General features: G+C 49.2%; 1 protein-coding gene across 3 annotated transcripts in view; it reads right to left on the bottom strand.

Annotated features, from left to right (window-relative positions):
• Window positions 1–24,181, bottom strand: part of SMOC2 (SPARC related modular calcium binding 2) — a 153,337-nt gene that overhangs the window by 55,313 nt on the left and 73,843 nt on the right. For 2 of the 3 annotated variants that reach the window (XM_028103337.2, XM_028103336.1), the window contains exons 6-7: window positions 23,014–23,064; window positions 21,675–21,749 (exon numbers count right to left, since the gene is read on the bottom strand). In XM_028103337.2, the coding sequence (XP_027959138.1) occupies window positions 21,675–21,749; window positions 23,014–23,064 (126 nt within the window). Of the gene's footprint in view, window positions 1–21,674; window positions 21,750–23,013; window positions 23,098–24,181 lie in introns of all 3 variants that reach the window. The other variant, XM_088024226.1, reaches the window with a different exon arrangement.

Genomic DNA, 24,181 nt, shown 5'->3' on the forward strand with positions numbered 1-24,181 from the left:
CAGGGAGCCCGATGTGGGATTCGATCCCAGGACCCTGGGATCATGACCTGAGCCGAAGGCAGACGCTTAGTGACTAAGCCACTCAGGCGCCCCAACTTCCAAGTTTTCTATCAGTGACAATTGCACCAACATCACTGTGAAGTGATCCGCTCTCCCGTTCTTTGCTTTTCCTCCGCATTGAACCTAACTCCACAGCACTCCCCAAGGCCCATCCTCATTCTCCAGCCCCCAGGGCTCGCCACACTGCGAGCCCCGACAGGGCTACCCTAGCCCTCCCACCATCATGGCAGGAGCCTCAGCAACCCTCACCGAGCAGCTCCACAGGGTGCACACCCGCCCGGCCCGGCTAATGATACCCTGCAGCCTTCCCCAGCATCAAGTGCCACACCCTCGCCTGCTCTCCCCAGGACAATGCCCCCTCGTCCATTTTCTCTGCTCACAGCACCTCTCGTAGTTAGTGAGGTGCAAAGGCTTAAATGTGCTATAGAAATGTTACTTCTTTTCCTTTAAATTACGTAGAATTAGGATTCTGAGTTTCTTAAAAGGGACGTAAGAAAAGTAGTCTGATTTTATATTTGGATTGCTTATACAAGGAATCAGAATATTTTCAATTTTCCAAAAAAAGTCCCACATTAAGACTTTTATCTGGTTTCATCTAATGCAGCTACAAATAAAACTGATACTGCCACCCTAGTTTAAAATACACTGTGTCCACTCAGGCCAATATCCAGAGTTGGCCAAATTTCTCCAAACTAGGGGCATCTGGGTGGCTCAGTGAAGCATCTGCCTTTGGCTCAGGTCATGATCCTAAAGTCCTGGGATTGAGTCCTGTATCCTGGCAGGCTCCCTGCTCAGTGGGGTGTCTGCTTCTCCCTCTGCCCCTCTCCTCCACTTGTATGCTCTCTCTCTCAAATAAATAAAATCTTCAAAAAATTTTATCTCAACTAGTTTTCTTTGCATGTAGATAAAGGAAAGAATAGTGGGTTTTAAGTAATGAGATGAGAAAAAGAGGAAACGGAAGTAGCATTTGGACAGAAATGACGGACGTTTGAGAACCACACCCCTATCCACATTGCACAACCCGGCAGACTAGACATGTCAGGATTAGGAATAGTGCAAACCCTCTAACCGTGTATTCTTGAACTGACCTTTCAAAGTCTGTCTCTCATTTACAAAATGAGAAGATCAGCTCCTACCTGCATCATCACTGTGAGAGACAGATAAAACAAGATATACATAAATCCTGCCATACCAAGAGTCCCATGCTCACCTACCCCTCTCTCCAATGGGTACAGGATAAAGCGCATGAGGCCACAGAACTAAGGCAGCAGAACTGCATTTTATTGTAGGTTGACAGGACCTCTACTTAACGATTTTTAACCCTCAGAACCAGAGAGAAATGACATGCCAATGCCTGAAACTCATGCCCCAAAACAGCATCACCTATATCCAGTTCATTGTAATAGGTGTTTTTGCTGAGACTAATATATGAAATGACATTAAAACCAGCTCTTTTAGGGAATTTGGTGTTACTAGAAGTAATTCAATCCTGAGGTAGAATTCTTCTCCCTTCTTGGAAAACACCACATGGAGCCCTTTTTGTTCCTGGGGAAACTGTTGCTTCTGAAAACGGCCCTGGGAGCGTTTGCCCTGAGCCCAGATGATTGCTTCTGTACAAAGGGGATGAAGGGGAGGATGTGGACTTGTTTGCAAGGGAATAATTCAGAGATGAACAAACTACATATGATTATAGCAGAAAGGATGCTAGAATCATTAAGTCTCCTGACGGATTCTACAGGATTTAAAGAAAACAAAGCCACATTTCTATAGCACCGAGGTCAGCACTGAAGCACTTCCCATTCATTATCCTACTCAGTTGTAACTGCTGAGGGCTGCTAAGGGGTCACTACATGCTGGCACAATCCTAACCACTTCCCGTGAGCTCATGGGTACTCATGGATACTCACAGATACTCAAAGATGATCATGAGTACTCACAAATATACCTGAACACTCATACATGGTCATAGATACCCACGGGTACTCACAGATACTCAAAGATAATCATGAGTACTCACAGATACTCCCAGATACTGATGAACACTCACACATATTCACAGATACTCATGGATACTCATGAACACTCATACATGATCATAGATACTCATGGGTACTCACAGATACTCAAAGATAGTCATGAGTACTCTCGGATGCTCCCAGATACTGAAGAACACTCACACGTGTTCGCAGATACTCATGGATACTCATGAACGCTCATACATGGTCATAGATAATCATGGGTACTCAGTTCAGAAGCTGCTCTCGTTCCACCTTAGAGGTGAGGATCCTCATAACTTGCCCAGGCCCCCTCAGCTCCACTCAGGCACTGCTGGCACACGGATCAGACCATTCTACCCAGAGCGCAGCCACCGGCAGCACCTGGTAATTTCCCTCAGTCCTAACCACCTGTGCAACAGGCACTGCAACCCCCCTCGAGTTCCCCTCATGGACACAGGTACAGGGAAGTTTAGTGGCTTCCTGAGGCTACGCAACAAGTCATGATGGAAGCAGGACACAAGCCAAGTTCTTAATCCCGAGGCAACATACTTCCACTTTCTCAGGAGCCCAAAATGTGGTTAAAAAGACTGAGCCAGTGGAGTCCGCTGTGGTCTCCCAGAAGCTGGCCTCTCAGTCCTGGGCTCAGCTCACAGGACAGGCAGTGATCCACTCCATCCACAATGCACTACCGTGTCATCACGTCTGTGCCCTTGTCCAACTTTCTGTCCATGGCCTTGTTGCACAGGTGCACCTGACCCTAAGCTAGATCTGAGCACCATTCATGCCATGACAACCAGCTGATGACTGCTAGGGGTGGCTGGCAGGCATGCCAGGGCCAGGGGCAGGACAGCAACACCTCCCACCCACAAGCAACCACTGGCAACCTCAGGGAGGCCGGGACACATGTATAAGGTCCTCTCCTCTGGCTCAGTAGGAAATTCTGACATTCTTCAGTCACTTTTCTAATCACTGGACCTAAGACAGCTAACGCAATTGAAACCAGAAGCATTTATGTAACTGGGGCAAGAGGGAAGAAAACCAAATGTTATAAAGTTAAGTGCCAGCAAGCTCTTGTGGGGGTGGAAACAGAGGCACTCAGATCTAGTAAGACGCCCTAACTGGACTTCGGCCCCAAGATGTTTTTTTGAAGGTGGACTGATTTGAAAGGGCAAATGGCCATTTCAACACAAGTATCTCCAAGGATACAGTGGCTTGAACCTCCTTTTCAGGGTTTCTTTGTTCTTGAAAACTTTTAGAAAGGGCCCTTCCGGCTCTGCACATCACGTGCATCCCCCTACTTGCTTTCAGAGAAGCATCTCAGTGGCCTGAATGTAGACGTTCGGGGCGAGGAGCCAAGAGTTCTCATTAGGGATGGAAGCTTACACGTGTGGGTCCAAGATGGGCCTCAAACTGATGAGTCCCTTCCTTCACTTCTGCCCCACATCCTCAGGGGAACTCCCCTAATTCTCCGCACCAGCAAGGGACTTGCACTGTCTGACCTCCCGCTGCACTCAGCTCATCCGCGTGCTTCTCCACACAGACAGGCCTCCTCTGTTGGCCTGTGACGTGTCCACATCTTATCCCTACTCCAGAGCAGTGGTTCTCAAAATGCGGCCCCAGGGCCCCCAGGGGATCCGTGGGGTCAGAACTGTTTCTGTAAAATATTAACATGTCCTTTTCTTTTTGATTATCACAAGTGACTTGTGACGACACAGAAAGGCTATGTCCTCAGGTAGTAAACCCTTGTCAGCTTTAACACCGACCATAAATATTCGTAGCTACAACCCAGGTTAAGAAAAGCTCTCTGAGGTCCCCAATAAGGTTTAAGAATGTACAGGTTCTTACACTAAAACGTTTGAGAACGCTGCATCAGCCCACCAATTTAAATTATTTGAGGAGAAGACCCTTTTGCTGGGCATGTGTCTGTGGACTCTTCCAATAACGGCGAATCTGTGGAATGTTTGGGACGGGCCAGGCCGGCTCCACGCACCCGTCTGGCTGCTCAGCACAGCCGTGTATGTGGAGACCACTGTCCTCCCGCAGGACAGTCCGAGAGCGTCAGCCTGACCAACACGCGGGCCACGTGGGGGAGCCCCGCACCTGCTGCCGGGCTGGTCTGTGGGCGCACGGCCCCCAGGTGTCGAAGGTCTGGCTGCGTCAGGCCCTGGAGAGCTGAGATCAGTGAGGTCCCGGCGCTCGAGTGCGGTCCCCGGACAGAACCACGAGCTGGAGATGGGGGCAGCCTCGCAGGAGGGCCACCATCCCGACAAGGGAGGCAGGTAGTTCTGGAGGTCACTGGCCGAAGGGGAGCCGGATTATTGAGCTGTGTGTCCCCAAACAGGCACCAGTCAGGGGAACCGGCCCAACGCCCAGGCAGGTTTCCCTCGGCCGCAGGGAAGGCCTCACACTGCCCGGCAGAGTTTGTTTTTCAATGTTTATGCCTGGTTCAAATGGTTCTGCCTGTGTTTTGCTTTCCTCAGTGAAGCCAGGCCCTCGGCTTGGCTCTGCCTTCTTCGTGAAGACACCCAGCCTCTGACAGGCTTCTCCATCTTCCTCGTCAAGGGCAACAAATGGCAGGTCTTCATGGGCCCACACACTCCTCCTGCTGCTGTGGGGAGGGTCCCCACATCCCAGCAGAGGCGGCTCTGCCCCCTCACCCCAGCCATGCCCCAAGTGTGGGGACCTTAGCAGACACGCTCAGAACCGAGGAGGGAAAGACGATCATCAAAGGCGAATCGAAAACACACATCTGATGTTCATTTTGTGACCTGATATCTACATTCATTTTCAGTCACAGAACAACGGTGTTTAGATGTGAAGCCGAAGAACTGGGGAGCTGGTGGACCACCCGTCCTGCCCTTGTGACAACTGACCCTGCTGGGCTGGCCCCCGGGGCTCACGGCCAGGCCTGCCCCCCCACCCAGCCCCTTCTACTCACTTCCCCCAGATGCTCACCCTCCTGCGAGGCCGGAGGACCGCACGCTCGTGCTCTCCCTGACAAGGGGAGAGAACCTAAAAACACGTTTTGGCAGAAGTGTTCAAACAGAGCCGAGTCTAAATATTTAACTTCTGCAGATCACAGTGCACAGGAAACGGCAAGTCTGGCACCGAGGCCCCTAATAAGGCAACGTTTGCTCCAGGGGATGCAAAGGGCAGCCGCCGGCCTGCTGGCCGCCTTCACACACGCATCGCGCCCAGGGCGCCTGGGTGGTTAGGAAAGCAGGGCCCTCCTGGCGTCTGCAGTGACAGACCACGGAGCGCGGCCCCACGGCGGTCAGGGAGGCCAGGACCAGCAGTGAGGGCAGCACTCTGCCTCTCGTCCCCGGGCCACCAGGCGGACTGTTTCCCTGAGTGAGGGGCACAGAGTCTGACGCGCTCAGGAGCAGACCTAAGCTCTAAGCACTCAGCTGGAACATTCCAGAACACATCTGTCCCCTTCCTCTGCCCATGCCCAGGGCTGCACGTTGCTGACCCGCATGCTCCGGAGTGCTCCCACTCATTTTGAGTCCTGCGGTTTGAGGGAGTCTGAGTGCACAGGGCACGCATCACCTCCTCACGCTGTAGTCCTGCACGCTATGTCTCCTGTCTCCTCCCTGCTGCCCAAACTGTCCTGCTGACACTCAGGCCTGCAGTCACTTACCCCATTCTCCCCCTGCCCATCCTGCCATGAGCCCAGTGACCCCCAGCACCGCTTCCCCAGCCTGGGCCGGCTCTCAGCTGCAGGGTGTGGAGGGCATGGTGGTCACCCCACAGAAGCAGCTTGTCTTCAGAGAAGAGGCCCCAGAGCCCCTGGTGATGGCTGCTACCTTTCCAGACGCCCCCTCCTAGTCTTGTAGGGTGAGGAGACCACTCCCCCAGCAGTCAGCCCGTGTACTGGGCGCCCACAGCCACCCTCTCCCCACCTCCGGCAAGGGACCCCAGCACAGCCAGTAAGCATGCCCTATCCCTCCACCCGAGACTGGTTCGGGGCTGGACAGGTGACCCAAGATTGTCAGTTGAAAATAATCTCCAGGACTTTCATTAAAAAAAAATCCACTAGATTTCTGGAAGTATGGTCAAAAAAACCCTGGAGCCACCAGAGCTCCCACGTGGAGAAGGGCTGCTTGATAATGAAGCAGGTGCAGAGACGGGGAGGGGGCAAGGGCCCCACAACCTGGAGTGACCGCGAAGGCCCTTGAGCTGGATGCCAGGACATGCTGCAGACGGGCTCCACAGCAGATGGGCCACACAGCAGACAGGCCACACAGCAGACAGGCCACACAGCAGACAGGCCACACAGCCTCTTCGCACGTCAAATGTTTCAGCTGTGCTACAGGCGCTCACTGCTGAAGCAGTGAGACAAATAGTCACCTTCCTTGCTGCCTCCCCAGCCTGACCACGCCAACTAGGGTCCCAGCACCAGGGGCACGGGCATCCCCCGGGGGGCCTCCAGAGATGCAGGTCCCCACCCCCACAGCGAACCAGAAACTGTACTCTGACGTGATTCCAGGTACCGCTCCTGCACACCGGCATTTACGCAGCATTTGCACAGGAATAAATGATCCAGAGGCCCTGCTATGGGCATCCAGAGCTCGGAAAACATGCGTCTTCTTCAACCGGGGCATCAGGAATCCTCAGGAAGTGTCTCCCATGCACATAATCACAAATGTGCAGACAATGGATCAAGAAATTTGTTCCTGGGGCGCCTGGGGGGCTCAGTTGGTTAGGCGTCTGCCTTCGGCTCAGGTCATGATCCTGGGGCTCCCTGCTCAGTGGGGAGCCTGCTTCTCCCTCTGCCCCACCCCCGCTTGTGTGCTCTCTCTCAAATAAATAAATAAAATCTTTTAAAAAAAGAAATTTGTTCCTTAAAGAATTGTAAATAATACCAAAATATTAACATCAGTATATGAATCTTCTCTTGAGAAATGGATTCAGTAAACCGTGTCACATCATACAATGATGTGGAATAAAGCCATGAAAATAATGCTGTGGAAAAGCATCTCCCAAGTATTACTGTGCAAAACCATCATCTGGAGAACGTTATAAACCTCAGATTCCTGGACCCGCAAGATGCAGACTCAGCAGACCAGCCCCAAGGCCTGCGTCTGCCCACTCACAGAGACAGCTGTGGCTGGACCGTAAGAAGTCCCACAGCGGAACGATGCATGGGGGCATGGAAAATGCTCAGTGTCACCTGCGAAATCCACGCATGGCATATGCAGATGAGGGTGTTGTACCCCCGTTATCACTGGGTTAGGAATTCACAAGTTATTTTGTTTTGTTTTCCTCTGTGCCAATATTTCCTATAATAAACACTTGAAAATTTTGTAGTAAGCAAGAAATGTTTCCAACTGCGAGTCTAAACACAGGCCTAGATGCTCCCAGGTCCAGCCCACTTGCAGGTGAAGTAAAGAGCAGCCCGTGTGGGGTCTGCCAACAAAATGAGTCGCTATGGGAGTTCTGCTTCATGCCCTGAACTTCCCTGCCCCCCATTCAGAGACACGCCAAAGTCGGGGGTGAACGTCCCCATAAGCAAGATGCTCTTGGGAAAGATGAAGGCAGGAAGAGAGAAAAGAAGAAAGATTTCCAAAAGAATACCCTGCCAAGAATAAGTAAATAAGGCAGAAATAAATGCAAGGAAGCATTAGAAATGTTCCCACCAAAAATAGCAGTGTTACATTTTCCATCTATGACAGAGTGTTTAAAATACTAACTCAAATTATGTTATCTTCAATGTCTCCTCGCCTCAAATGTTCTTTTCAAATTCTTTCTGGAGTCACATGGAGCCTTTCTGCCAGGTTTGCAAACACCCTACATGTCCTGATGGGCACGATGCCCATTGTAGGTGGCACCCTACCTCACCCCACAGAACGTATTTCAGCGTTTCTTCTCCCTACAACATGGGGCACGTCGCCGAGGAGCAGAAGCCCAGCTGACAGCCCATCGAGGACGCTGGGGAGGGTGGGCTTCCTTCTAGCACGACTGAATGTGGGCAGCAAAGCTGTGAGCCGTGGGGAGCGGGGAACATCCTGGGACCCACTGGGACCCCTCAGTCAGGATTTTTCAGCTTATTCAGAGGAGAGCATGGCCAAGAGCCTGCATCTCCACTGTACCTTCCCGTTCAACACGTAACCTCCCCATCCTTGCTTCTGAGGCCTTTACTCACCGTCAATCCCGTTCCCAGCCAACTACTCACCCCGCTGCCGGTTTCTCAACATTTTTATATCTCAGCACTATTCTGGAGGCCAGAAGTAGATGCCCACAAATACATCTAACTGAGGTGTGAAAAAGCAGCAAAGACAATGCAGGGGGATCAGGACAATCTTTTCAACGAAGACGCCACAACTGGACATCCACAGGCAAAAAAATGAGTCTAGACACAGACCTTCCACCCTTCACAAAAATGAACTCAAAATGCATCACAGACCGAAATGTAAAATGTAAAGCTGTAGAATTTCTGGGAGATAGCACAGAGCAAGTCTGGATGACCTTGGGCTTGGTGAAGACTCTTTGGATAAGACAGGGGTGTGAGCCATGAAGGAGACGACTGATAGCCTGGACTGCATCAAGACAGACAACGTCTGTCCTGCAAACAACACTGCTGGCAGAATGAAGAGAGAAGTCACAGGGAGAAAAAATGTGCAAAACATGTTTCGGACAAAGACTGTGTCCAAAAGACATAAAGAACACTTAAAACTCAACAATAAGAAGACTTGAAAAAATGGGCAAAAGCCCTGAACAGACACCCCACCAGAGAAAAGACACCCAGCAGTCAAATAACATGAAAAGGTGTCTGTTCAAAGTGATCTGCTGACAGGTGTTGCATCCCATAATCCCACTTCCTACGCAGCTTTGTTGTAACAAGTGGTTATTTCAAAACTTGAAGCAATATCTTTAGATACAATACTTCAGCAATCATGAGAACACATCATGATTGGAAAAATGCTTCAAATTAAAAAAAAGTTGAGCTAATCAAAAGCTCTCTTCCCAACCAAGCATTTTAGAGAAAATGTTTTCTTTTCTTTTTGTTTGTTTGTTTGTTTCAAAAACTAACTTCTAAAAGTGAAGAAAACATCCTTTCTTTTGTGGCAGGGTAACACAAAACATGAAAACAAACTTATTTCCAAGTTTCCAGGCAAGAGAGAAAACACGGCCCCTGGCCAGGACGAATCTTGGAAACCTCGCTTCCCAAGCTAAGTTCAAACAGTGGTGAGTAGCAGGAATGTGGTTAGAGAGAGCTCCTTCTCTTTTCATTCTTTGTCGAGTCCTACGTGGGAATGAAGACTCTGCTGTGTGTCACCAGTCTCTTCCCCGCGTCTCCCCAACACGTGCCCAGCAGGTGCGCCTTCTGGCGGGACCGACCCCGCGCACTGCCCCGCGTCCTGGGTGGTCTCGCTCTGCACCGGCCGAGTTGGGTACTGACGGTAAAGTTGGCAATTCCTTTCACACCTTTAGCCGAACTAGAAATTTCATTTCTGAAACTAAAATTTAACCCACAATTATTCAATGATTAAATCCACAAATGTACGAAGTAAAGGCTGATTATCTATTACAAGGATCTATGATAAAATCTCAGATGCTGCATTTTACCCACAGCAGGTATTACTGAGAATTGCACCAAAGTTGTGTGTTGTCAACAGTTCACACATCAAGGGCCAGTGTGGGGATACGGGAGCATTTGGGGAAAGTCCCCACTGGCTTAAGTGGCCGACACATTTCGGTAGCTTCATAAAATACGTGAACTTTTTTCTTAGTTGACATGAACTCTACTTGGCTGGTCTTCACAAAAATGGGGGGGGGCGGATCACCAATTGAAAATAGCTATTTTATACAAAATATTTGTGGGGGTGAAAGCAAAAGCTAAATTTGGGGGAAATTCTCAACTTTGTCTTCATCCATTTCACTGTAGCTCAAAGAGGACTCACGATTGTGAGCATCACTCTTCTTTACGGACCACAAAGTCATTCCTGTTGTAAAGGAACTTCTTCATAGAAAGACACTAAGCATCTAGGTTGACCACAGACAGAAGGATGAAGAGGTACATAGACGGGAGACAATCCAGAGGTGAATTTTACCTCCACACTGAGCCTTTTTACCGATAGGTTTTGCTCTTGGTGCAAAACATCCAAATGCAAGTCACACTAAAATAATTCTATATGTTTTGGACTGAGTTGTGTCCCCGCCCAAATTCATATGTTAAAACCCCAACTGCTCCCCAATGTGACTATATCTAAAGATAAGGTTTCTAATATAATCACCTTCGAAGGAGGTTTTGATTGAGGTTAAAGGAGGCGATGGGGGTGGGGGCCCTGCCATGATCTGGCTGGGGTCCTCACAAGAAGAGGAAGGGACCCCATGAGCGTGCCCCCACAGAGGAAACACCACACAAACACCAGAGGGAAGGTGGCCGTCTGCACGCCCAGGAGGAGAGCCTCGTGGGGAGCCCACTCTGCTGCACCTGACTCCCAGCCTCCAGGACAGAGAGAAATAGACTCTGTGGGGTTTCGTTATGACAGGCCTCGCCGACAAACACACTGTGTTAACGTCTGACTGTTGAACAAAGCCCAAGGAAACTTTCTCCACTAAGATGAGCTACACGAAGGCCGAGCCCAGGGAAGTGTGTTTACTGAGGGAAGGTAGAGAGATCACATGTGCAATGGCAGGTTAAATGTGAATTTAGGGTAAGTTTATACCGTGCAAAACTTACAGGTTTTTTTTTTTTTTTCTTTTACAGCATTTCCTCTCACTCTTCCCTTATTCGGAGTTCCTCCTCAGGAGGAGGAGGAAGGAGGGGAGGAGAAGAAGAAGTTGTTCACGGCGAAGGGAGGAAATTATCCAGCGGGATTAACCTCAAGGTTCGGGTTAATCTCAGGTAAGAGGAAGATGCGTGGCCACGTGGGCGCACGTGTGAGGCCTGCCGCTCCCGCGGCCACATCGGGGCGTGGGGCGTCCCGGGAGCCCCAGGGGTAGCGGCAGCTCGCTCTCTTCCCCGGACCAGGCTCAGCTCCTGTGGCTTCCTGCGGGCAGGACCAAAGCACGAGCAACAAAAGAAAAACAGATGAGCTGGACTTCATCAAAATAAAAGCCCTCATGATTCAAAGGAGCCCATCAAGAAAGAAGTCACGGAACAGGATAAAATATTTGCAAATCAGGTATCTGATAAGAAACTTGAATCAAGAAAACATAAAGAAGTCTAACAACTCAGTGATAAAATGGCCAATAACCAAATATTTAAAATGCACACAGGATTTGAATACACGTTTCTCCAAGGAAGATACGCAAGTAGCCAATAAGCACACACAAGTTTCCGTCTTTAGTTACTATGGAAATGTGAGTCAAAACTGTAACAGCACGAGACAGCACACATCACCAGACGGTTGTAATTGTCTTAAAAAATGGAAAGTAACAAGTGTTGGAGAGGTGAGGAGAAACTGGCACCCTCCTGTGTTGCTGATGAGGACCCAAATCAGTACACCGACTCTGGCAGTTCCCGCAAACGTTCAATCCAGAGTCGCCGTATGGCCTAGCAATTCTACTCTCAGCTAGGCACTCGAAGGAGGGGAAAACTATGTTCACCCAACAACGAACACACAAATGTTCCGAGCAACCTTGTTCATTTGCCAAAAAGCAGAAGCAACCCAATGTCCATCAGCTGATGAAGGGAAACATAAAATGTGGGTCACCACTCCACGGAACATTATTCAGGCACCTGCTAGAGCTCGGATGAGCCTCATGAACAGCACGCTGAGGGAAGGAAGCCGGGCTCAAGAGACCACACGCTGCCTGACTCCACCTGCATGAAGGCACAGGATGAGCACATCTACAGGGACAGAAGGAGTTTAGTGTTCCCCGGGGCTGGGGGTGGCCAAGGGGAGTGACCGCTAGTGGATGTGGGGCTTGGGGTTTAGTTGGAATGATGAAAATGTTCTAAAGTTAGACGGTGATAGCTGCACAACCCAGAGACTATACCGGAAACTTCAACTTTGTCCCATTTGGAAAGATTTGCTGGTAGAAATAGTGCAGGGCTAGCAAAGCTCTATACTACTCGCCCAACACAAAAAATTGCACACAGCTAGGGAGGGAGGGTCCACAGGCAGGACTCACTCAGACGAGGACAGCCACGGACAGAAGGCCCCCTCTGCTCTCCCTGTGGGCGAAGGCAGGAAATCCAATCTCGTTTAACTGTAAGTCATTTCCAAGAAGACCCTCCCTTGCTCATGAGCTGAATTGATTCTGATTTAGTCTTTAATCTAACTGATGGGAAGACCATAGAGACAGATCATGGTTATGTTCTGTCAAATTTCTCTTCCTAAGCATGAAAAGCAAGGAGAGACGTTTCATTCGAGTTCATCCTTCAAACCACACCAGGATTCAAGACAACCCATGAATTTCACTGCAACCAGCAAACCCTCTGTCGGGGCATCTGTTATTTGTCCTTACAGTTTCTAGCTCCTGATTTCTCAGCACGGGTCTCTAGTAACTTTACAATCAACACAACGCACGGGATTCCCAAGGAGCATCCTCTTGTTATTTGCAAAGTCGGAGGCTGACCTGAGATGTGAGCCACTGGGAACTAAGTCCATCCTGCGACTGGCTGACACGGATGACCCCACTGGCCGGCGGGGCTTTCACACCCATGGTCCGATTCCTGCCTGTTCAGTCGGCACACTACGCTTTGAGGACGAGATGCTGACACACAGGGAGAGATAAGCTGATGAGGGTCACGCAGAGGGAACCCCAAACCAGCCCCAGTGCCCTTCTGGGCCCTCGGGTCGTCACAGAGCCCAAGGGAGGTTCTCGCAGCAGCTGAGATTCTGCTGGAAGAAAGGCCACACCTAAATCGCAGCCACCCAGAGAAGGGACAGTCACCTGCTCTGTTTGCGGTGTTCCCACACACGCCGTGTGTGTGCACGGTGCCCCAAATTCCTTCACGGCACGCGGTGCACCTGCCTCTCTGCAGGCGCCTCCGCTCGCCCAATGCATCCCTTACCGTGTAAATGGCAAGCATGGTGCAGCTCTGCTTTCAGTTTCCAGAGTGAAGATGCTGACACATTCCTCGTCCTCACACCTGTGGCCCATCCACGGGCCTGACACCTGCTTCTGCCTGGTGCTACTTCCCATCACGACACTTCTGTGGCCGCTCCCACCCCCCAGAGTCCCGTCCTGCACCCGGTCAAGAGCTCACAGCAGAGGCACCACGGCCAGGCAGCCCAGTCTGCTCTCAAACACAGGGACAACTTCCAGAGAATGGGACCAAAGTCATTTCATGGCAAGCCCCCTGGCTTTGGAACCGAACACACCTGTCTGATCTGCAGTGCAGCGGTAGGAAATCTGGAACCCCAAATCTGGGCTAAATCCAAGCATCTGCTACTTAGGGATTTTGGAGACATGAATTAGATTACATTATCCATTAAAACACATGACATTTTGCCGGATGCATAAGCTTTCTGTAAATTGTAGCTATGGTTCTATTTAATACCAGACCTCATCAGTTCAATGGAGAAGTAGATGCACATCTTTACATGGTGAGAGCATGAAGCTTGGATGAACACACGGCCGGCACGTGTTTTCAAGCAGCTTGGGTGTGATGTGCTTGTTCTCATTACTATTTCCTGCACTCACAGTGAAATGTTGCATCCCGGTTATTTAACCACAGTTTGGATACTGAAATCTAAGAATTACACATGATTCAAATTAAAACTCCCCTTTACAATTGGAAAAATTGAATAAATTCAGTTAGGCACACTTTGGGATAGATCAATATTTTTTGAAATAATATACTTTTACAGTCCACATTTAAAAGAAGTTACTGGATTTATTTTAATACTTAAATCTCTGCAAATAACCAAGATTTTATCACCTAAGAATCTAGTTGGTATCTTGATGTAATTGCAATCCTGTGTTTGAAAAACAGAACAAAAAGGAAATGGGAGAACGAATACTTTAAAACTTAGAACGAAAAGAAAACATAATGGGTATTACTTTTTCCCAAGGGAATGCAATTTACCATGATTTAAAGCAGAATCAAAAGATAATTATCTTCTGGCACTAATTTTAATATGTGCAATAAAACAAAAATGATCAACTCCGAAGAAAGCAGAAGAATGTTTCCACTGAGGGGGTCCCATAAAACCGTGGAACACTGTGGGCATCACGGACATCCCCTGGATGTAAAGCAGAGCCGTTTTTAAGAGTTCGGGGAGAAGGAAACATTTTTCTCAGAAGTGGGAGGACATCAGAGAGGAGAAATGGGCCCCACGTTGCCTCCCGCCCACATGCACTACTTGAAAAGACCAGTGAAACCAGAGGCTTCTCAAGGCTGCCCCGCCGGCCCCAGGCTGCGCTCTCGCCTGGGGTCTCCGAAGGGCCATCTCGGCGCCCAGCTTTTGGAAGAGCCACAAGCCGAGAGAAAAAGACATGCTGCACTGCCGACTTCAGATGCGAAACCGTGACAGACCACCAAGTGCCACGGAGTCTGCCCTGGGGACTCTCCCTCGGAGCTGCTCGAAGAGCCTGCCGGCGCCCCGAGACCCACGGCCCCCAGGGTTGGACAGCGCCCCGGGTTGGCGCCCCACTAGGGCTAAGTGGAGCGCTGTGACGCAGGCCCGGAGAGGAGAGCTCAGCCATCCGGGACCCGCGCGGGTGCTCACAGCTCCAGGGGCCAGGCTGCCTCTGTGCTCACGGCCATGGGCAACAACACTATCTCCCACAGGGGCACGTCCCACGGCAGGCGCAGTTCAATCCACCAGCAGCCCCAGGTCATTAAAGGCAGTGGCCAGAAAGGTCAGCCTGTTGCCCCAACACAGAGAAAGTTCACAACCCCTCACCTTCCCCCAGAGCAGGGCAGAGGGCACACACCTGATGCTGGGCCCACATCCTCCGACTGACCACCCGGACGTGACACACTGTGGGCCTGAGTCTCACTTGCCTCCGGGCACAAGTCAGTGTCCACATTCGGGGGGGGACTTAACTGGAACGTGGGGGCCCCAAGCAAATGGTGGCAGGGTTCCCTCGGTCTTCCCTGAGAGGGCAACCGCATCACTTGCCCAGCAATGCGGAATTCACCCCCTGCCCCCTATGCCATGCCTGCACTTGACATCTGAGGCTCCCCTGTCCTACTGGGAGAAGCCCACTGAATTTTGAGGGCAACCTGCTTCACTCAGGGCCAGCTGATTTAAATGTTCATCTACAAAATACCGTCTCAGAAATATCTAGTGTGTGGCCAGGCAGTGGGCTCCGCTGGGCTCCGCATTCAGGCTCCGCTCACAGGGGCAGGCCCAGGATTGTGTGGAGGCGGCTAGTGGGGCCTCGGTCGCAGGAATTCCGTCCTGAGATGCTGGTATGACGGACCCCCCAGGGACCTCCTCCTGTGCCGGAGCGGAGGATGGGGCAGTTGCCCGTGACAGGGGAGTGTGAGCTCTGGGGCCCACATGTCCTTCTGGCAGCCCCAGCTTGGGAACCCTGGACTAGACCGGCCCGGTGGGCACAGAGCTCAGGCTGGCTTTCCTGATGGGTCTAACAGCTCCCAGCATATAATTCTTTCCTCTCCAACTTGCAGAACCACTAGCCACTTGGTCTCTTGTCTCCCTGGCCAGTGATCACAGGTCCCTGGAGGCGGGACGGTCACCAAGGCAGGGAATGCCAGAGGCCTGAAGGACAGAGGCTTCGAAGGCCGAGCCGAGGGCAGGAGCTGAGGCAGGAGGGCGGGGGGTGCCGGGTGGGGCCTGAGCCGCATCACTGTGCACACAACTCAGGCCACCAAGTCCGTCTCTGTTCCCCCTTGGGCTCTGCTTTTGCTTTGTTCCCCGCGGACTGTGTGGTAATGGAGTCCAGTGGAGCCACTGCCCAAGGGAGCGCATACCCGCTGTGCCACGAGGCTGACTCAGGGCAGAGGCGACAGCGCCCAAGCCCAGGTGGACAACTGCAGAATCCACCCGTGGGCCCCAAAATGACAGAACTCAGAGGAGAAGTAGGCGTCAGGTCTCCCACCGGACAGAACACCCTTGGGTCAACCCGCGGGGGCCGGGCCCACGGTGACAGCGAAGGGGCAGGCCTGAGTCACGCAGAGCTCGCCCGCCAGCAGAATGAGCCTGTCGGGGGCCTTCCCGCCGCGGCTCCAGGTCCTGCTCCTCACTCTGCTCTCACGGAGCCAAAGCCACAGATTGCAGCCGGGAGCTGACTTCCTGCTCCTCCAGGCAAGGGGGGTGCGAGCCGCACCCCAGGCCGGGGCCCCCCGCCTCCCCAGACCCTGTCCTCCTTCCACAGGCTGACGGCTAGAGCCAGCTGGATGCTGTCCGCCGGGGGTCCTCCCCTCGTCTCAGCTCCTGGACGCTCCACGTGACGGCCCCCGACACCGACACCCCAGAAACAGATGCTGCCCTGGGCCACCTGCGTCTCTCAGTCCCCATATAGCCCCCTCGCCTGTCTCTGCTTCATCGGGGAGCTCTTGTGCAGCCTGGGCAGCCAGGCCCTGCTGGAGGTGGGAAGCTTGAGGGGAGCTGGAGCCTCGTCGGGATCAGTGGATACAACCCTCATGGTTCTCAAATTAAAAAGCACCTGCAGCCCCTGAGCAGCCCCTCCGGGGGAGAGGGTGCTGTGCACTCCCCAGAGTTCCATCCACCCTGGTGCCCAGTGCAGGCCCAGTCCCCTTTGAGCCCCAGCCCCCCTGGCCTGTTCCTAGGGCCAAGCGGATGGGGCAGGAGTGCACACGAGGGACTGGCACACAGCTCCCCTGCTCGAAGGAGGGAAGGACCGGCGGGAAGCCGTCAGCAGACGTCTGCTGATGCTCCCAAACCTCCAGCGCCTCACACTGACCCGCAGAGCCCTTCCGCGCGTGCGGTCGGTGTCCAGAGGGGATCGCTCTGATGTCACGGAGACAAATACGAGACTGGGAGGAGGAAGGCCACGGCTGTTCACTCCTAACTCAATCACAGTCATCTCCGGGGTTGGTAAGATTGTGCTTACTTTGGTGAAAATATGTTCAGAAAAAGACCCGAGGTAAATATCTAAAATTAACACCTACGTTCAAGCAAGAAAGACAGTGTCTGCAAGTTCAAAGAGGGACGTGGCCAAGTCCCCCCGTCTCCCCCCAGACCGAGCCTGTCCTGAAGGTGGGGGGCCCGCATGTGCACGTGCTGCTTGGAGGCCAGAGCACGAGGCTGCGGACGGCAGCGAGACTGTGAGACCCCTGGGTGATCGGGTTGTCGGAGGGCTCAAGGGTAGGCTCATGGATCTGCTCCTACACAAGGTACCAAATTACTGTTAAAAACTGTAAGGAACCCAGACCCGTGACTCGACAAGACAGACGAGCCGTAATTGTTGATTATGTGGGAAGGTAAGTAGGGCTCAGGAGGTGGGGGGCGATCCAGGGCCAGCAGCACCGATGTCCCCAGAGGAATGCAGACTGAGGGGCACAGAGCTCAGTATGAAGGTAGGAGTCCTGAGGAGCAACGGGCACACCCGAGGTGCAGCCAAGGCCAGGACTGCTGGAGGGGAACGCACAGCCTTACCCCCGGCCCAGGTAGCAAGTATACACCTGCGCTCACCTCAACCTTGTGGGGCTTTCATCCTCTCAATAAACCTCACAGACTACTAGAACATTCCGAGTGAAGACGCTTATGTCCATGCAACTTGGTTTCTTCTTATAGGACAGCACATTTAAAAAAAATACATATCCACCTGGTCTGCCTGGAGTGAATTACTTGTCTGTCTTGAGGTCCATTTCTTCGATTGTTACATTAAGTGGGTTGAATGAGATGATCTCTGGGCTTCTTTAGCTGTAAGATTCCATAATTGCATTAAAGCCCATCCATTGTGTAAGGCATTTTCAAAAGCTTGTCTTCTCCATGAAATGTACTCAGTAAGTTGAAGAAATCCCAGAAACGGCACTAAGTCTCTCCATTTTTCTGAGAATTGTTTTTTTTTTCCTTTTCCTTTAATTCATAAAATGAGGGGGGTGGGCTACAGGGCACAGACGGTCCCTTCTAGCTCCAGAGATGCATGATCTATAGCATCCAAATCAACCCATTTTCCCGAAACTCCTGTTCAGTTCTGATCAATATTGCAAACAATATTGACTTTCTGTTCTCTAGTATGAGAGCATATTTGGAGAGGTTTCTTGTTCAGAAACCTCTTACTCCTTTCACATTCTATAAATGAACTTTGCATAATTCAAAGACCATATGTTACAAAACCTCTTCTGTGGTAAAATTTTGTGATCAACTTTTATATCTTATTGGATAGAAATAAAATAATATGATAAAATTATTCAAGAAAGTAGTTGAAACTCTCAACTTTATATTGAGAGGGAAAATTGAGTAATACATTCCTTTTTCTTTAAAAGATTTTATTTATTGATTTGAGAGAAGGCGCAAGAGAACACAAGCAGGGGGAGCCGCAGAGGGAGAGGGAGAAGCAGACTCCCCACTGAGCAGGGAGCCCGATGTGGGGCTCGATCCCAGGACCCTGGGATCATGACCTGAGCTGAAGGCAGATGCCTAACTGACTGAGCCACCCAGGTGCTCAATACATTCTTAACTAAAACACAATTTTACGTTTTACTCATTGATGTATAATGATTCACATAATGGGAGTAATTCTCTTCTTGCTAAATGAATCACCAAGAGCCTATTTCATTTACATTTATATTGAATTTTGATTAAAAAAAGTGCAGTGGTCAAACTGAAATTAATTCTCTTTTCTAGTTATTTATCTGGTTTTGTTGTTGTTTGCTTCATTTAGCTTGTTTTCGGGAAAAATGTAATGATACCATCAGAGAGCCAATGGAACCTCATATGGTAAAACTCTTTACTAATTTAATAGATAAACACTTCTTGAGTACCTACTATGTGTAAATGTTCATAGGCAAGAGTACTACATTTTCCTCTGCAGGAAAGGTTCCTCCTAATGAACTCCTTCACTGAACTCTCCAAAGCATCCTAACTACAGGTGTACAATACACACTCATTATACATGGCAATCATAGTCTATGTATTTAGTAGCAGAAGTAATATTCTATTATTTTAGCACAACTCACAGGGAAAAAAAAAATAGAGGGACTTTTAATTGATAAAGAAACATCGGAGCAAGAGAAATACATTCCCAGTCTGGCCTCTTCCGTGAAAGAGCATGAATAAATAAGGACAAACAGCTGATTTTTAAAAAGAATACAGAATAATAAACAAATCACAAATTATTTGTGCCTTATTAAATAAATGTGCCTACTTCTATCATAGAAGATCATTAGTAAAAGTATCTTTTAAAAATAAAAATTAGAGGGGCGCCTGGGTGGCTCAGATGGTTAAGCGTCTGCCTTTGGCTCAGGTCATGATCCCAGGGTCCTGGGATCGAGTCCCGCATCGGGCTCCCTGCTCCTTGGGAGCCTGCTTCTCTCTCTGCCTCTCTCTCTCTCTCTCTCTCTGTCTTTCATGAATAAATAAATAAAATCTTTAAAAAAAAATAAAAATTAGGGACGCCTGGGTGGCTCAGTCAGTTAAGCCTCCAACTTTTGATTTTGGCCCAGGTCATGGTCTCAGGAACCTGGGAGAGAACCCGCATGGAGCCTGCTGGAGATTCTCTCTCCCTCTCTTTTAAAATAAAAAAATTAAAAATTAAAGAAATAAAAAATTAAAATTAAATACAAATGAAGCTCGTTTTACATTTGAAACCTCATGAACAACAGTGGTTGTTATGCAAACCTTATGGGTGTTTGCTATTTCATTGTTAGACTTAATTAATGAAATACTATTTTAATATTGTAAAATACCAATTTTGTCTTTTTTCAGACCCTCAGAAAGACTTTGTATCTAGACAACTGACAGAATCCAGTAATTTCATGCCCCATGTCCATAAGTCAATTGAACGTCATCTTTTTGTGTTCTGCTCATTTAGGCGGACTTAAATCAAATTACAGTATAGGGTGGCTTAGGTAAACTGGCATTTCCTGAAACATCATTTTCAGCCCCACCACACATCGACAGCCTGGCCCGCTGCTGTCGGCCTGAAAAGAGCCCGTGACGAGTGAAACCCAGAGATGTGCTTGCTCCATGAGCTCACGAGCAACTTACTCTGTCCAAATCTGAAATCATGTCCTCTAACAACTCAAATTGCTTTTATAGAGAAATGCACATTACCAGTGACATTATTCAGAATAATTTTGCATGCGTTCTTCAATTTAAGCTCGGGGAATGCCACATTGCTTCTTCCATGAGAAGCTTCCATGATCCACGGAAAACATACAACGTTTTGTTCATTCCCCATGCACTAATCACATGCCACAGGGCAAACCTAATGAGATCACTTTTGGAATTAGGGTGACAAGATTGAGCAAAACTAACTGCCCATTTCTACAGTTCCTAAGAGAAGGATGCACGTTGATATCTTTATACAATAGGAAAAACTTTTCGCAATCACTTCTGAGAAAAAAAATTCGAATTCTAGAAATATGATTTAGATTCCCCTGCCATTTGTACACATGTATCTGAGAGTCAAAACTTGGATTTTTCCCCTTCTCATCTCAGCCCTGCAGGAGCTGTAGCTGGAAGGGGTGCAGGTCACGTCCTGGGCAGTAACAACGTAGCTGAGCATTAAGACGTGGGGCCGGAGGTAGTGAGGCAGTGAAAGGGAACGTCACCAGCAGAAGTCGCACAAGAACGCACGGGCCTCGTTCCGCGCCGACCCTCCGATTGTGCTTCTGCGGCTCATTCTTCAGGTCGCCCTCTGGGTGGGGAGTCAGTGACTGTTCCCACCTAGAGAGTCTGTCTTGGGACTTCCAGGTGGGCTGCAAAGCAGCAAGACTCGGGGCTTCCCATCAGGAATCCTCGGAGTGCGTGTAAGGGCACAGTAGGGGAAAAGAATCAAACTATTCTTAGTAACCTGAACTTTGAGAAACCTTCTGAATTTTTTTTTTCTGTAAATGGGCATTAAAACACTCCTGAAAGGAAAACATGTAACCACATTTAGCCAAGCTGTGGCTCTAAGGCTGCTTTTGTGAATGCTAATGGCTTTTACCTGAGGCCCATCACAGAACATTCCCGTTATTACGGAGTCTGTGGTCCCTTGGCAGCTGGATACTTTAAACCTGGAAGGACACTTTCTTTCAGTAAGTATTTATAAAAAAAAAAAAAAAAAAAAAAAAATTTTTAAAGCCAGAGGAAACACACACAATCCACTAAGCGCAAAGATCACAGAGGGAGTCCACTTTCACGAAACCAGCAAAAGTTGAGAACCAGACAGGAGGCAACCCGTCACCTCTCTAAACGTCAAAACAGCTTTAAAACATAAAAGTCTGCCAAACACTCCTTTGTAGCAAATCAATCCACATAGTTTTGAGAATTTTGAACTAAATTAGCCAAGTGCTCGGACATCTCTGAAATTAGGTCAAAAACAAACACTTATTATCAAATACTTCTATTTTTATACCTGAAGCTATCGTTTGCTTGACATTTTCAGAGAACAGAACATTTAATAAAAACACTAAAATCTGAACTACATTTTAGTGGTCAAGTCACAAGAATTATTTGCATGACTCATTGAAAACTGCAGAAAAAGATGGACTACGTGCTTAACTTCCAGAAAACAAAAGCACTTCCTACATCTATTAAAGCACTCCTCACAAAGTGACGTTGGGCCCCCTTTTACCTGAATTCTTATTGGTTTTGTTCTGCCGACTTTTAACTTGTTCAGTCCAAAGCGTGGGGTAACGTGATGCGATATCTAATAAACCAAAACAAAATGATAATTATTTTTAATGCATCATGAAAACAGTCTCTCAATTAAAGATCTCAGTAGGTAACCTAAAAGCCAAAAAGTCAGTGTGTTCAATAAATACATATCATACATTTTTAAAGAAACCCTTAAAATGATTATGTATGTGAGACAAAAGGAAAGAATAATAGATGTTTTTAAAAGTTGAGCATTTCTTTTCCCCTTTCTTCATCCGGAAGTGTAAATAAAAGTTATATGGATCCAGACTGGCTCCACTTAAAAGAAGTGGGTTTCAGAGAAAAGCCCTGACAGAAACAGACCCTCGTGTGGTAAAGATGGGTATTCACGCAACACACGAGGTTTTGCTCAGGGAAGATTCAGTACAAACTACAACGTGGAAGATATAATTCTGCATAAAACATTTCAGGAACACATCCTTTCCTGCAATAGCATTAATCAAACCCCTGAGGGTTAGCCGTGTGCGTCAGTCACACTCAAGGCCTGAGGACCTGTGGCAGAGCCGTGCTCTGCGGCTCTCAGCCCTTGACCTCAGACCCGTGATGTCAGCATGCTTGTCTGTGAAGCAGCATCTGAGGACTCCGTGAGCTAATGACACCATGTCGCATTTGGGGCCGTACAGACGTGAGCCATTCCTACTCCTGTTCTCTACAGAGCACCGTGTAATTCTACCTTTCAGTCTCTGATTTATTTATCATGTGCATTCCTTACACTTTGTCTTCAAACCCTCATTCCTTTCAAACTGAGAATCTATGACCCATTGGCAAATACCGACGACAATTTATGAAAGGCCAAGAATAGGAAATCCATCCTTGCCATGATTATAAAGTTCAAAAACCCTTTAAAACACACACATGCATGTGACTTCACACATCTCGTCTCATGCACCACATTGTGGTGAACACACGATGGGAAAGACATGATGTATGAACAGGGAACATGATGTATGTGTTACACCCTTTTGAAATAAATACTTTATGTTATCCAAAGTATACAATTTCAACTCATAAATTTTGATTAAAAAAAAAAGACCTTTGGGTGGTGCTATATGAAAGCACCATGGCCACACTCATGAGCCTGCTCCAAAGTCACAGGAAAGACAGCAGGAGCCCTCATAAAGTTGCAAGTGGCCAAATCCAGTCCCCTTCGAGTGGACTGCCAGCAGCGTGACTTGCCCGCACTTTCCAGGCCCATGACTGCCCCCGTGTACACCCACCTCCTCCCCCAGCCGGAGCCTGTTCTGTCCCGGGCTCACCTTCTTCATCTCCTTGAGGTTGAGTCTCCAGCGCTGGAGCTGTGGCATCATCTGAATTCAGAACGGAAAAGATTTGCAAGGAGACTACAATTATGAGAGTAAGTTCAGTAAGTGTGCATACAGGATGGAAGCTGAGGGCTTGCATACACCCCACACATCAACAAAAACCACCACCCCAGGTGCACAGGTAAGCGGAGCCCGGCAGGGGCTCCCTGAAACTGCACAGCACCCTTGGTGAGCTGCCACGTAAAGTGAGTGCAGGCTGGACCCCGGGCCCCTGAGGGAAGTGCCGGGCTAGTCCCTGGGAGCTGGAGCAGCTCGGGCCAGGTGAGGAAGACGCAGAAATAACCTGAGCCAGGGAACATAGCATGGGAGGGGACTCACGTCGGCAGAGTCAGCGAGTTGGGGTGACCAAAGAGACGGGCTGGGGCGGGCTGGGGGAAGCCAGATATCGTTGCTCTGCACCCCCCCGCCCCATTTTCCCAAGTGCAAGGCAAGGATCAAAGAATCATAACTGACTTGGTGCCCTGCACACCCCTGCACCATCAGCCCCTCCGTCACCCCTGCAGGAGCTGGAGGAAGGATCCCATGGAGGGACCAGAGTCAACGTCACAGAGCGGGGGACGGGCGTGTGTTAGAGTTATCACTCTATATCATTTCTTTGGAGGCATAGATCCCAGTGGATGATCTTTATTTAATTCGTAGAAAAACTGACTGTGGGTTCCCTGGTAGGGCATAAGTTTCTAGAGAGTTCTGAGACATAGCAGGAAGACAAGGAGAATGAGCTGCTAGAAGTCTGCTCTGGATGAGCGGGGCCCCTGCCAGGGGTGCAGTCACAAGGCACTTTGTGGGGCTCCCAAGAGCCAGCCTGGTGCTTTTCACTCAAGCTTGCTCATGTGATTTTGTTATATAATAATTTCAGGATTAAAATACAATAAACAGTGGGAGAGATAAGGACCAGCCATAAGGCTTATCTGTGATTCATGACTTTCCCAGATGTCTGAAGAATAAAAATGAAGTTTCTCATAAATTCTTTTTGGGGGAAAACCAAAAGGCTTTTTTAAAAAAACTTTAACACAGAACAATCTTTTAGGGAAAAATGTTTCCTTTCTACCAGAACACTGAAAAAAAAAGTAATGTTGCCTATTTGAGAAACCCAAGTTCTACC

Source organism: Eumetopias jubatus, unplaced genomic scaffold (genome assembly GCF_037043125.1).
Source record: "Eumetopias jubatus isolate StellerSeaLion01/CBP00866 unplaced genomic scaffold, mEumJub1_p1.0 scaffold_6, whole genome shotgun sequence".
Classification (NCBI taxonomy): Eukaryota; Metazoa; Chordata; class Mammalia; order Carnivora; family Otariidae; genus Eumetopias; species Eumetopias jubatus.